Source organism: Aedes albopictus, chromosome 2 (assembly GCF_035046485.1).
Source record: "Aedes albopictus strain Foshan chromosome 2, AalbF5, whole genome shotgun sequence".
Classification (NCBI taxonomy): Eukaryota; Metazoa; Arthropoda; class Insecta; order Diptera; family Culicidae; genus Aedes; species Aedes albopictus.
In genome coordinates, this window is record NC_085137.1 from 122,797,587 (window position 1) to 122,810,677 (window position 13,091).

A 13,091-nucleotide genomic window follows, 5' to 3' on the forward strand; every position below is an offset into this window, starting at 1 on the left:
AAGCTGTGGCCATTACATAATCAGACCCCCCCCCCTCTCCTATGACCATCTGACTTGGTGAAAGTCTCTCACAAGAATGAAAAATACACTAAATTGTTAGTACTCTGAAGTCAATTTGAACTATGATAAAATTTAAACTTCGAACCATATCACTTCCTCCACCATGCGGCTCCATTGTGACCTGATAGAAAAAAAAATTTCGCGCTTAGCGCAAAAATGCGCAAACAGTGACCTATATAGCCAAAAACTAGACAAAATTGCACGTCAGATCCGGGATACGGCGTCGTTTTCTGATGTTTCCTAAACAAGTACTGGATCTCTTTAATGCGAAGTTTTTCTCCAAAATTTCATAAAAGTCAATATATTTGCATATTGTTAAAACATAATAGTTTTGTGATTGAATTCCAAATAATCCTCGAAATGTAATGGTTATTCATACCCAAAAACACAAAAAAATATTGTCACATTATTCAAGTCTTCCTAACTTTCACAACGAACTCATGAAGGAAGCTCATGAAAAAAAGACAATAAATACTAATATTGTAGCACATAAAACTTCTACTTTGAAAAAATCTACAAGACTCAATTTTCGACCAAATGACTTGAAAATTTGGGGTTCTCTAAGTTGAAGTATCTATAATGGAAGAAAAATATTAGAAAAATAAAATATTGAAGTCGATTTTTGAGGTTTTGTCCGGCTTCCGGCCACTGTGGGTTGGTTTGACAAAGCGAGAAAGGGTGAAAGCGTATTCGTTGTCGAAAGCGAATCGTATCATTTCGCGAATGTTTTCACCAAATAGCAAGCTTGTCTTGATGTGTCGAACGAACGTAGCTCCGACATTCAGTAGGTCGGCTCCAGATGCACGTTCTCCTCCATTTGGGAAATTTGTGCAATAAGCGCTGACATTGTGTCCGACCATCATTTTCTAATCAGCGAGATCCGGCTGCGCTTTGCGAGAATCCATCGACGGGAGGAGAAAATCGGCCGCCGGTTCAATACACGCCGACTGGAAGACGCTGCGGTGAAAAGGTCTTTCGTAGAGGAGCTGGAGAACCGTGCTGCGAATATTCCAGAAGGTGGAAGTGTAGAAGATCGATGGAGCGCCATCAAGAACGCGTTCATCGCCACCGGCGAGAATATCTTTTGTGAGCTCCGCACCCGGAGCAAGCACAGTGGATCATAGATGATACCTAGAGGAAGATAACGGAGCAAAGGAACGCCAAAGCCGCGATAGAGCGAGCGAAAACGCGAGGAGCCAACGCCGTAGCCCTTCAGCGGTATTCGGCTCTCGAGAAGGAGTTGAAGCGCACAAGTAGACGAAAGGTAGACGAAAGCGAGAAAACCACAAACACTGGCTACATTAGTCTCCTCTACGATGTTTCACGTCGCCTTAGTGAGACTAAGATGAATGCTACGATGCCCGTGAAATCATGTGGTGTCTCCGACATAAGTGCACGGATCAAGAAGGCAAGGGCTGCTTTTGCGAGTTTAAGACATGTATGGAAAAACAGTTTGATAAGTCAACGCACCAAATTTCGAATTTTCAACTCAAATGTGAAATCTGTGCTGCTGTACGCCAGTGAAACCTGGTGTGTATCAGAGGAGCACTTTCATCGGCTGCAGGTCTTCATCTATGGATATCTGCGGTATGTAATTCGTACAAGATGGCCTCTCAATTGGATCTGCGTGGAGCTCCATCGTCGGTGTCATCAATAGCCGATAGCAGCAGATATTCGGGAGCGAAGGTGGAGGGCCCATATAGCCGAGGCGGTAAACGCACGGGTATTCAGCATGACCATGCTGAGGGTGACGGGTTCGATTCCCGGTCGGTCCAGGATCTTTTCGTAAAGGAAATTTCCTTGACTTCCTTGGGCATAGAGTATCTTCGTGCCTGCCACACGATATACACATGCAAAATGGTCATTGGCAGAGGAAGCTCTCAGTTAAAAACTGTGGAAGTGCTCATAGAACACTAAGCTGAGAAGCAGGCTTTGTCCCAGTGAGGACGTTACGCCAAGAAGAGAGAGAGAGGTGGAGGTGAGTCGGCCACACTCTATGCTGGGGCGGAAACTAAATCTGCAAGCAAGCGTTAGGTTGGATCCTAGAAGGCCCATAGGCTCCTGGCGGCGCAGCCTCTACAAAGAATTACTTTATTTCTCGACAGAAATTTGACCTGGCCACAGGTCCAAACGATGGCGGGCAATTGTCCAGGATAGAGATCTTATAATTCGGCCCTCTGCATCACCACTTTTGAAAGTAAGTAAGTTATAATCCGAATAATGCTCTCAATATTGGATCATATTTCATGCAGAAAAATGTGTTTTACTCCGTTAGACCCTAAGGGGCTGTCCATAAACCACGTGGTCATGAGGGGTGGGGGGGGTGGGGTTCGGCCAATGACCATTTTGTATGGACAAATAAAAAAATTTGTATGGACTAATTACCACGTGGGGGGGGGGGGGGTTGAAAAGTCCCAAAAAAATGACCACGTGGTTTATGGACAGCCCCAATAGGGACCCTAATTGTAGATTGGTGGTATAACATGACATTTTCATATTCTAATTTCGAATCTTCTACACGTCCTCAACTTACAAAACCATTACACCATTCCAGGTACTACTGTCTATTAAAGTTACGTTGAGTGCTGCTGTTTTTTTTTTCTTTCGTGTAAAGGGTTTGTCGTTGGTGCTCCAAATTTGCTACAGTCCTATCTACATACACTAGCTGTACTAACTACCATGCGTTTCCACATATATTCTACGGGTTCAACTGTACAACGTCGAAATGACAAATGGAACCTAACGAGACGAGGGTTTCCGCTACTGTGGTGAGGGCGTGTGGGTGGTGAGGGAAGGCAAATGGCAGAAGTAGTGAATTTGTACAACAGCTCGAAACATTGAGCATCGACTACTTGATACAGTGCCAAATTGGGTGCCGCCGGTGTACTACCTTGGTGGTTAACTCCTACGAACGAACGTACAAGAGTGAATGTGCGCTGTGGTGGTGGATTGTGTAGGTCTAAAGTGGCATAGATACAATTTGTGTGAGTATAAACGCCAGGCGTTCTGCTCGTGATGGCTTTCCGGCGGTGATGTGGTGTACATATCTATCTCGTGGTGTTGTGGTATAATATTTGTTGTTCTTGTAAAGTATAGTAATAGAATGATGGTTTCACTTGCATTTGGAAATGTAGGGGGCGAGCTCACCTCCGTCAACGTTCACACAAACCAGCCCGGGGCAGCAGTTTTCGTTGGAGTAGCACGGCCGTCCGTAGCAGACATCCTCGCCGTCGATGCGCTGGTTTTGCTGCTCTTCGTCTAGGATTTCATTCTGTAATGGCAAGAGTAGAATAGAAGGTGGGAAGCGTGAGCTACAGCTGCTGACGTAAGTGTTTGAAAGCAATTTGATTCAATAGCTAGAAGCCTCGTCACAGTACGTGGCATATAATGTGTTGTGGATGTCTGAAAGTTGTTAAGGGTCTACTGAAATTTAAGGCTCATCCTGCAAACCTGCAGGGATAGGACGGAATAAAGATTGGTAAAAAGGATTGTAAAATTGGCTTGTTATTTGAGAATGAGAAACGATTTCACTATATTAAAAAAATCGCTTTCGTAAATTTGTAATAACTTTTTTTGGCATTTATTTCAAAATCTTCATACTGGAAATTCTGTGCAGCTTATTTCAGCTCAAAAGCATGATCATAGAATGCAATAAATTCTATCCAGACTTATCGTACTAGAAGTGACAGCTAAACAAGTAAATGCAGCTTCACGAAGTACCGTCAAAAGTCTTCATTACCGATTGATTCTGTTCAATCTGAACAATAGTCACTTCCAAATTATTCAAATTTGTATTAGAAATACAACGTAGATAACTTGGTAGCTGTCCATAAACTACATAGACCCAATTGTTATTATCTCAGACCCCCCTCGTAGACTTAAGTTCACAAATTCTCGAAACTTGTATGGACCGTAGACAGTGGCGTAGCCAGAAATTTACTCTGAGAGGGGTTTTGACGATTAATGATACCTTTTTTGTTGTTTGACTATCACATTTCGTAAACAGTAGTGTATAATGAGGGCATAAACATTCGATTTCAGTCGTAGCGTCTGATTACTGAAAATTTGTTCCAAAAATATCGGCTATGGGGGGGCGGGGAGGGGCGGAGGTGTTTGCCCTAAACCTCCACCCCCCATGGCCACGCCAGTGACCGTAGACTTTGGCCACGAAGCCCTCCTCCCCCTAAGAGTTCACGTAGTTTATGGACAGGTCCTTGTGAAATGTAGGTACCCTTTTTAGACAGCTGTGTACTGAAATAGTCATGTTCCCGAAACTGCAAAACAAATCGATCAGTTCAAATGATATCCTACCGGATTTATTACATGGACAACCCACAACAGAACAGCCTGCGAATAGAAATTTTTCTTTCACAATAACGATGCGGAGAAAGCTATCATCTCAGTCTCGAGCTCTTTCACAGCAGCAATGCGACGGACGGATGCCTGCTGCAATGGAGCCAATGGAAAGTGACGCATATCGTTCGCCTCCAGCAAGTGGACTTCATCAGCTACTTACAGACAATCAGTTCTACTCCGCACCAATAGTGTGAGGGAGTAATGTGGCATGGGTGGAATGAAGATGTGAAAAGCAGTGCCAAGGGAAACGTGTGTCAAAGATTTTTAGTGTACGTTTGGAAAAAGTACGTGATGAAGCTGGGATAGATCGTGCGTTTCCGTCCAATAGTTCCAAGGGACTTTAGGGGCATTTCAGGGGGTTGTTTCAGGGGATTTGAGGATCCTTTTAAGGGCGTTCTGTCAGGATTGGTTGGCTTTTTAATGGGATTATGGTGAATTCAGGGGAATTTCATTAGTATTAAGGGGGTTTCAGAGACATTTCAAATTGCTTTAAGGGCAATTCAGTAGATCTCAGGAGCCTTCTAGAGATTTTACGGGCGTTTGATAGCATTTCAGGGGAGTCTCAAGGGGTTTCAGGAGCATTTCTGGAGCCTATTAAAGGCATCCAAATGGGCAGGCCCGGAATAAGGATTGTGGGGGCCCGGGGCCAGAGCGCATGTGGAGGCCCCTCGGAAGTGTTGGAGTCCACCATGACCACGCAGGCCATAGCGAGGCTAGCTCCGTCGATGCCTGTTTCTAAATTACAATGAAAATAAAACGCTAGACATCTTCCATCAAACTAGACGGCTGCCGACTGATACCTCAATCTGCAACCGCCACACTCTTTATTCCATTCAGGTATATACAATTTAACAATCTTCTTCCATACCTATGCCATCTTCACAACAATTGTACCTACCAACAATACTGCCTCCGTTCACGTACCTGAAGGTTCGACGCTACCCGAGCGTTCAACGCTACCTAACTTCCAACAGGAAGTACAAATGCTATGAGCAAATAAGCTTTTTTTTGTTTTTGTTAATGTTTAGCAAACAAAAATGTTTTTGTGGGGGCCTCTAAAATGTTGGGGACAGGGACCTGCCCCCCCGGCCCCTCCTTAGATCCGGCCCTGTAAATGGGGGTTTGATTATGATGATATCAAGGGCATTTCAATAGGATTGCGGAGGTTTCAGGGGCGCTTCAAGGACACCATTAAATTAAAGGGCATTTTAAAAGATATTGTGATGGGATCTCCGAAAATGATGAAACTTCCTCCATGATCCCCCTGAAAACCCCCTCGGACCCCATGAAACGCACCTGAGACCCTGTCACCTCCCCTAAGAAAGGTTGCATGAGACAGGGACAAATACGGTAGAAAAGAAATTGGAGAGTATTGATTCCAAAACTCAAGAACCAATCAAGGAAATCTACCAGGTTCAGGTACTTGGGAACCATAGAAGTATGAAATCGAGTCATTCCATGGCAAAATAAAAGCATACATTTTACATATGAAAATTAGTAGTGGTTTATTACTTACGGTTATGGTTTCTACTTAAACCTAATGTGGGGGTGTATGTGTCAGTCTGTAGAGTATCCCTCGGCGGCTGCAGAACTGGGGGTCTGTCCGGACAGAAGTTGGTTATGCCGGCAATCCTGCCGACCACTCCGTATCAGAACCCACGGTTGCTGGTCCGACATGGATATGCACCACACTGGCTTGATGGCCAGCATCGCCATCGATATGGGTTGAAAGAAAGGCCTGAATAGAGGAGGCATATGAGGGGCACATGAATCACCATGCAAAGACATATTTTTGGATAGGCTCTAGCTCACTCAACTTAGTTTCAGGCTTACCGATCTCAAAACTATCACCACTCTACTCCATCACTGCATGCACTTGGGGTTTTGTGGTAATTGGCTGTAGAATACAAAGTAGTGATAAAAACTATCCCTTTTCTCACTGTACACTGTTGCTACCTCAAGGTGAGCACAAAAAGGCCCAATCCCCTTCATTTAATCACTTCACCACAATCCAGTACACTATCGCGTTATCCGATACCAGTCAGGTAAAAACTATTATTGGCGCGCGCACTATGCTCTAACCTGCTTAACGAATAACTGGTTACTACTGGACACCGCAAATATCAGGACAGTACAGTCAAGACTCCTACTACACGGCTTCCGTCTACACGGTCACCTATTACACGGATTCCTATTACACGGCCGTCCGTGTTGGGGGAATCACAGAGCTTATGGGATTTCGCCTCATTGGGGGTGTGAGCGAATATCTCAGGCGTATTACAAGATAGCACTATACTTTCTTTGGCAAAGTTGTAGTACTAGAATAGATCTACCACACAATGCCAACTATTATTCAATTAGTTGGCAATTTGGCCGATAGAGGCGCTATGTAGAAGTGGTTGCTATGTACACTCGCCAGTACTTAGAAGCACTCATAAGTTATCACATGCGATATCTCTAGATCTATTTTATTTGGAATAATGCTGTTTTCGGCAAAGTTGTACAGTAGGTCAACAACTATCTGGCGATTGGATAATTAGTTGGTTATTTCGCCGCTAGGTGGCGCTAGTTGTCAAGCAAAGCTTCAAACTCCGCTATCTCGAGATCCAGAGCAGATAGCAATGTGCCGTCTTCGGCAAAATTCATCAGGAAGTCAAGAGCAATCTGGTGGTTCAACAATTAGTTGGTGATTTAGCCGCTAGGTGGCGCTAGTTGTCAAGTAAAGCTTCAAGCTCCACTATCTCGAAATCCAGAGCTTTACTTGACAATTAGCGCCACCTAGCGGCGAAATCATCAACTAATTGTTGAACCACCAGATTGCTCTTGATTTCCTGAAGAGCTTTGCCCACGACGGCCCTCTTCTCTCTGCTCTGGATCTCGAGCTAGAGATGTTTAAAATTTTACTTCACGACTAGCGCCACCTAGTGGCGAAATCACCAAATAATTGTTAAACCACCAGATTGCTCTTGACTTCATGAAGAACTTTGCCGAAGACGAAACTTTTCTATCTGCTCTGGATGTCGAGAAAGCAGAGTTTAAAGCTTTACTTTACAACTAGCGCCACCTAGCGGCGAAATCACCAACTAATTGTTGAACCACCAGATTGCTCTTGACTTCCTGAAGAACGTTGCCGAAGACGGCACTTTTCTATCTGCTCTGGATCTCGATATAGCGGAGTTTGAAGCTTTACTTGACAACTAACGCCACCAAGCGGCAAAACCCCCAACTAATTGTTGAACCACCAGATTGCTCTTGACTTCCTGAAGAACTTTGCCGAAGACGGCACATTGCTATCTGCTCTGGATTTCGATATAGCGGAGTTTAAAGCTTTACTTGACAACTAGCGCCACCTAGCGGCGAAATAACTAACTAATTTTTAAATCACCAGATAGTTGTTGACCTACTGTACAACTTTGCCGAAAACAGCATTATTCCAAATAAAGTAGATCTAGAGATATCGCATGTGATAACTTATGAGTGCTTCTACTGGCGAGTGTACATAGCAACCACTTCTACATAGCGCCTCTATCGGCCAAATTGCCAACTAATTGGATAATAGTTGGCATTGTGTGGTAGATCTATTCTAGTACTACAACTTTGCCAAACAAAGTATGGTGCTATCTTGTAATACGCCTGAGATATTTGCTCACACCCCCAATTAGGCGAAATCCCATAAGCTCTGTGATTCCCACAAAACGGATTCCTACTGCACCCCCGAACCAACCGTGTAGTAGGAGTCTAGACTGTATATCGGCGTAGGTAGTTTTCTGATTGCTACATGCTGATGGGTGGCGATAACAGTGATGAGAGTTAAAGAGATGAAGAGATTAGCCGTTGCAAGAGAACCTCTGTTAACTAGGGTTCCTGCTATCCATTTATGGCAGTGATGTGTCTATGGATTTACAGTATAGAGATCGGAATATGTGCTCTCCCTCGCCTCTATTCGTGCAAATAATGACCTTTGTGCCTTCTTGATTCTCCAAAAGCACAGATGTGTATTCGACATGACAGGGTATGGCTAATCCGAGATTGTGTTCTGTTGTTCTGTTGTGAGTGTGATGTATTTTGAACATGGTAAGATAATCTATCCCTCTATTTTGTATGGCAGACTGTGAGCTAATTTGATGCTCTCGCGATACAAGCTATCATGGTCTTGGGTAAGGTTACAACCCTGTAAAACCCAAAACTGGTCTCTCCAGTTAGCCTAGTGGTTATGGCTGCGGATCGCCAATCCGGAGACGGCGGGTTCGATTCCCGTTCCAGTCGGGAAATATTTCTCATAGGCATAGTGTGTATCATTGTACTTGCCTCACCATATACGAATTCATGCAATGGCAATTAATAACTGTGGATGCTCAAAGAACACTAAGTTGAAGCGAGGCAGGGCACAGGGGACGTCGAGTCATAAAGAAGAAGATGAAGAAGAAGAAGAAGACCATCCAAAACCCTCGAAATCGTCCTCCAAGATCAAACTTCCCTCGGATCCCATGTAACGGACGTTCTGAAATCCCCGAAAACTTCTTTGTAATGCTCCCGTAACGTTTCTGAAACCTACCGAAAATGGTTGAAACTTCCTGAAATGCCTCAGAAATGCCCCTAAAACCTCCTCAGACCCCATGTAACCCACCTGAGGCCCATCAAAATTCTGTAAACTCCTCCGTAACGCCTCTAAATTCCGCCAGAAATGCTCTAAAACTTCCTGAAACTTCCCATTATTAAATTTCCCTATGCACAATATTGGTTCTGAGTAGCTTTCACTTTTTTATGATTTCTTTCCTTGTAAAATATTTTACCCTGTGTACTTATAACCTTACAGACTTCTTTAATGTCGAGTAATTAAGTCGAGCACCTTCCACAGGTACTCAGGGCACTTAAAAGGGCCTTAAAGCCGTTTAAGGGGCTACCAAGTTCTCTCAGGGACATTTCAGGGGGTCTCAACGGCGTTTCAGGAAGTTTTAGATAGTACCATATGATCTTAGGGACTTTTTAAGTAGGACCCAACGGGCTTCAGGGGAATGCCAGGAGATCTCAGGGGTATTTGCAGGGGGTCAGAGTGTTTGAAGGGTAAGGAAGATGTCTCAGAGGTCTTTCCAGGGGATCTCAGGGAGACTCAGGGGCGTTACATCCAGTGAGCTCGCTGGAACGCTTCAAATGATCTCAGGAGTTCCAGGAAACTTCTAGAGGTCACTGAGGCGCTCTAGAAGGGGTCTCAGAGGCGCTTAGGGGGTCATCAGGTAGGTACCAAGTGATCTCAGTGGTGATTCAAGGGGGTTCCAGGAGCAGAGACAAATTTCATTCGTTTGAAACAAAAATATTCATGTTTATTCGGTAAACTGATAAAATATTTAAAACTAAAATTTTAAATTTTTAAAACTACCTCAATTACATATTGATTTCTACAATACCCATTGAGGAGCCCCCCCCCCCCCCCCCGTCCCGTTCTGCCGTCGAGAACATAAACAAAACTCACAAGTTCCAGCTGCAGCACCAAACATGATTTCCTCCTTCAAAAAAAGTCAAGTTTCCCCAAAAGTTTGCACGAAATTCCGTTGTTTACGGGAGCGTATGTTATCTACGTAGTGATGTTGGAAGTGCTACGCGGGATCTCAGTGGCGTTTCAAGGACTTTCAAGCCTCTGAAACCTTCTGAAACGCCCCTGAGACCCTCAGGAAAATCCCTAGAAACCCCTAAGACCTTTCGAAGCATCCCCAAGTCTCCCAGGAACCCTATGAGACCCCCTGAAACGCCCCTGAGTCTCTAGCCTAGTGGTTAGACTTTGAATAGCCAATCTGGAGACGACAGGTTTGATTCCCGTTCCGGTCAAGGAATTTTTCTTGGCTTCCTGGGCATAGTGTACCATTGTGCGTGCCTCACAATATACAAATTCATGCAATGGCAGGCAAAGAAAGCCCTTCAATTAATAACTGTGGAAGAGCTCAAAGAACACTAAGTTGATGAGATTCAGGCGAAGTTCCAGTTTGAACATCGAGCCAGAAAGAAGAAGAAGAAGAACCCCTCTGAAATACCCTAGAGGCCTCCTGCAACCTCACTGAGACTCCCTGAAACGCCTTGACATCCTTGGAGCCCCTTGAAGTCCCCTGAAGCCTCCTGAAATGCCCCTGTGATCCCTTAAAGCCCACTGAGACTCCCTGAAACGACCATGGAACCCCCTGAAACCCCATAAGACGACTCTAGGACTACATGGTACTTAATGAAACTCCCTGAGTCCCCTTGAAATGCCCCTGATATTTCTTGGTAACCCCCCTAAGCGCCACTTTAACTCTCTAAAATTTTCTTTGAGACCTCCTGAGAACCGTCCCTGAGGCCTCCTGGAACCTCCTGAGACTCCTTAAAATATCCCTAAGACCCATGATGCGACACTGAGATTCCCTGTAAACCTTCAAAACCACCTGAGACTTCCTTAAACGCCCCTGAATTATCGTGTGACCTCTTGTGAAACACCCCTGAAATTTCTTGGTACCCCCTGAAACCGGCCCATCATACTCTCTGAAACGCCACGGAGACTCTTTGAAGCGTTCCCGAGGCTCCCAGAAACTCCCTGAGACCATTCAAAGTGCTCTTAAGGTCCCATGGAACCCCTTTGAGACCTGCATAAACGCCCCTGAAACCCCTGAAACAAAGATTAATGCTCATGATACTATCTGAACCTCTCTGAGGCTCTTTCAAGTGTTCCTGAAGCCCCTGAAACTTCCTGAGACCGTTCAAAGTGCCCCTGAGGCCCCATGGAACCTCTCTGAGGCCTGCAGAAACGCTCCTGAAACCCCGTCAGACTTCCTTGAAGGCTTCTGAAACCTCCTGAAACCCCCTTAGATGACCGTGAAATCCCCTTAAACGCCTCTGAGACCTCCTGTGATTCCCTTGAAACATCGCTGAGATCCTCTGGAACTTCAAGCCATCCTACTTGGCCTACTTGGCAAACTTTGAGTCTGGAAGGAAATTTGTACAGAAAAATAATAAAAAAAGAATCGAAGGATAAGGCTTTTGAAAAATTGGAATTACGTATATGTTATCTATCATAGATATGCGATGAAAATTTTTCTCGCTGTTTTTTTCTTTCTAAAAGCGCTTCAAATATCCTCCTTTGAAGACATCTTCTCTTCTTTTGTTTGGCTCTACGTTCCCACTGGAACATGGTCTGCCTCTCTTCAACTTAGTGTTCTTTAAGCATTTCCACAGTTATTAATTGAAGGGCTTTCTTTGCCTATCATTGCATGAATTAATTATTGTGAGGCATATATTAAATATTGTGAGTCAAGTACAATAAAACAATATGGCTAGGGAGTCGAGAAAATGTTCCCGACCGAAACGGGAATCGTACCCGCCGTCCATAACCTTAACCGCTAGACTAACTGGAGACCCATTTGAATCCAACAAACCGAGTTATGTTTTTTTTGCAGAAGAAAATGAGTTTTTTTTTTCATACGCAAAAACAAAGTTAGGTGAGGAAAAATGGTATGTAGTGACTAGTGTATTGATATAAAAGTAAATAAGCGCAGGAAAAAAATCTAAATAAAATTTTAAAATATCGAGTCAAAATTGTCGGATTTGTACGTTTTTTAAGCTAGAAATGCTCAATGTGGATAGATATAAATTTACAAAGTAGGATGAACAGCCGAGCCAGGAATTGAACCCACGAGCTTCTGCATACGAATTTCATACGGTGGTGTTAATTTATTTATTACAAACTTTGTTAGATCATGCAATAGAGAAAAGAACATAACTACTATCAGTAGTTGCTTCGTATTGAAAATAGTGCAAATTTAGGTAGTGTTAGCTTTAAGTAAAACAGAAAGAAATAGAATATTCTAGTGTGTGAATTACCTACTTCAAGATAAAATAAATTATAATCATTTTTTGATAGTTATTTTTTCCTTACGGCATCTTCCATTCAGTTTGCTCCCTGCACATATCAATGCTCATATCCGGTGACAAATTTCTATATTGTTACTCGAATTGGCAGGATAATTGAGTTTGTCCCGAGATGATGGAACATAACGATAACGAAATAATAAAGGCAACATTGCTTTACTTCACTGATTCCACCACACACGCAAAAAAATCCGTTCCGATATTCCTGAACAAAATATCACGAATGAAGGAACGTGCAACACGATCACAATCGTGATTTAGTTTTCGTAAACGTGACTCCGATAGCCACATTACACGAACACCAATTGTAAATTCAAGAACTCAGTTCCAGTCAGCTCAATTTCAATATTCGTTTAGTAACGCATCGAAAACTGTGAACATAAATCGCGATACAAGAAACCTTAAAATCAATTTTGGGACTTTGTTCCTAAATGCGAGAACTCCGTTCGCGCGCGCTGTCATCCACACGACACTCATCAAAAGTACCGCGAGAGTGAGACTTTTTTCAAAATGTATTCCTTCTGTCTTCTGTTATGAACTATCATTTGTGATTGATGTTGTGAGAAATAGAATAATCAACTTCGACAAGTGGCGATTAAGTAATTAAGTGCTTCTTACTGTTAAAGTGAAGGCAGCTTGTAAGTGCTTTTCGGATTTTAGCGATTTGTGTGCTCAAAAGTAGGCGAGGCTGTTGCCGTTAACTCGTCGTCGTTCCCCGGATGCTGCTGTTTCACGAAAAAGACCCCGTTGAGGCATTCAAAACACGTAAGTTTGTGAAAATGAGA

General features: G+C 43.6%; 1 protein-coding gene across 3 annotated transcripts in view; it reads right to left on the minus strand.

Annotated features, from left to right (window-relative positions):
* LOC109419404 (prohormone-3) overlaps nucleotides 1–13,091 on the minus strand; it is a 119,165-nt gene that overhangs the window by 47,613 nt on the left and 58,461 nt on the right. For 2 of the 3 annotated variants that reach the window (XM_029853181.2, XM_029853182.2), the window contains exon 3: nucleotides 3,208–3,331. In XM_029853181.2, the coding sequence (XP_029709041.1) occupies nucleotides 3,208–3,331 (124 nt within the window). Of the gene's footprint in view, nucleotides 1–3,180; nucleotides 3,332–13,091 lie in introns of all 3 variants that reach the window. The other variant, XM_029853180.2, reaches the window with a different exon arrangement.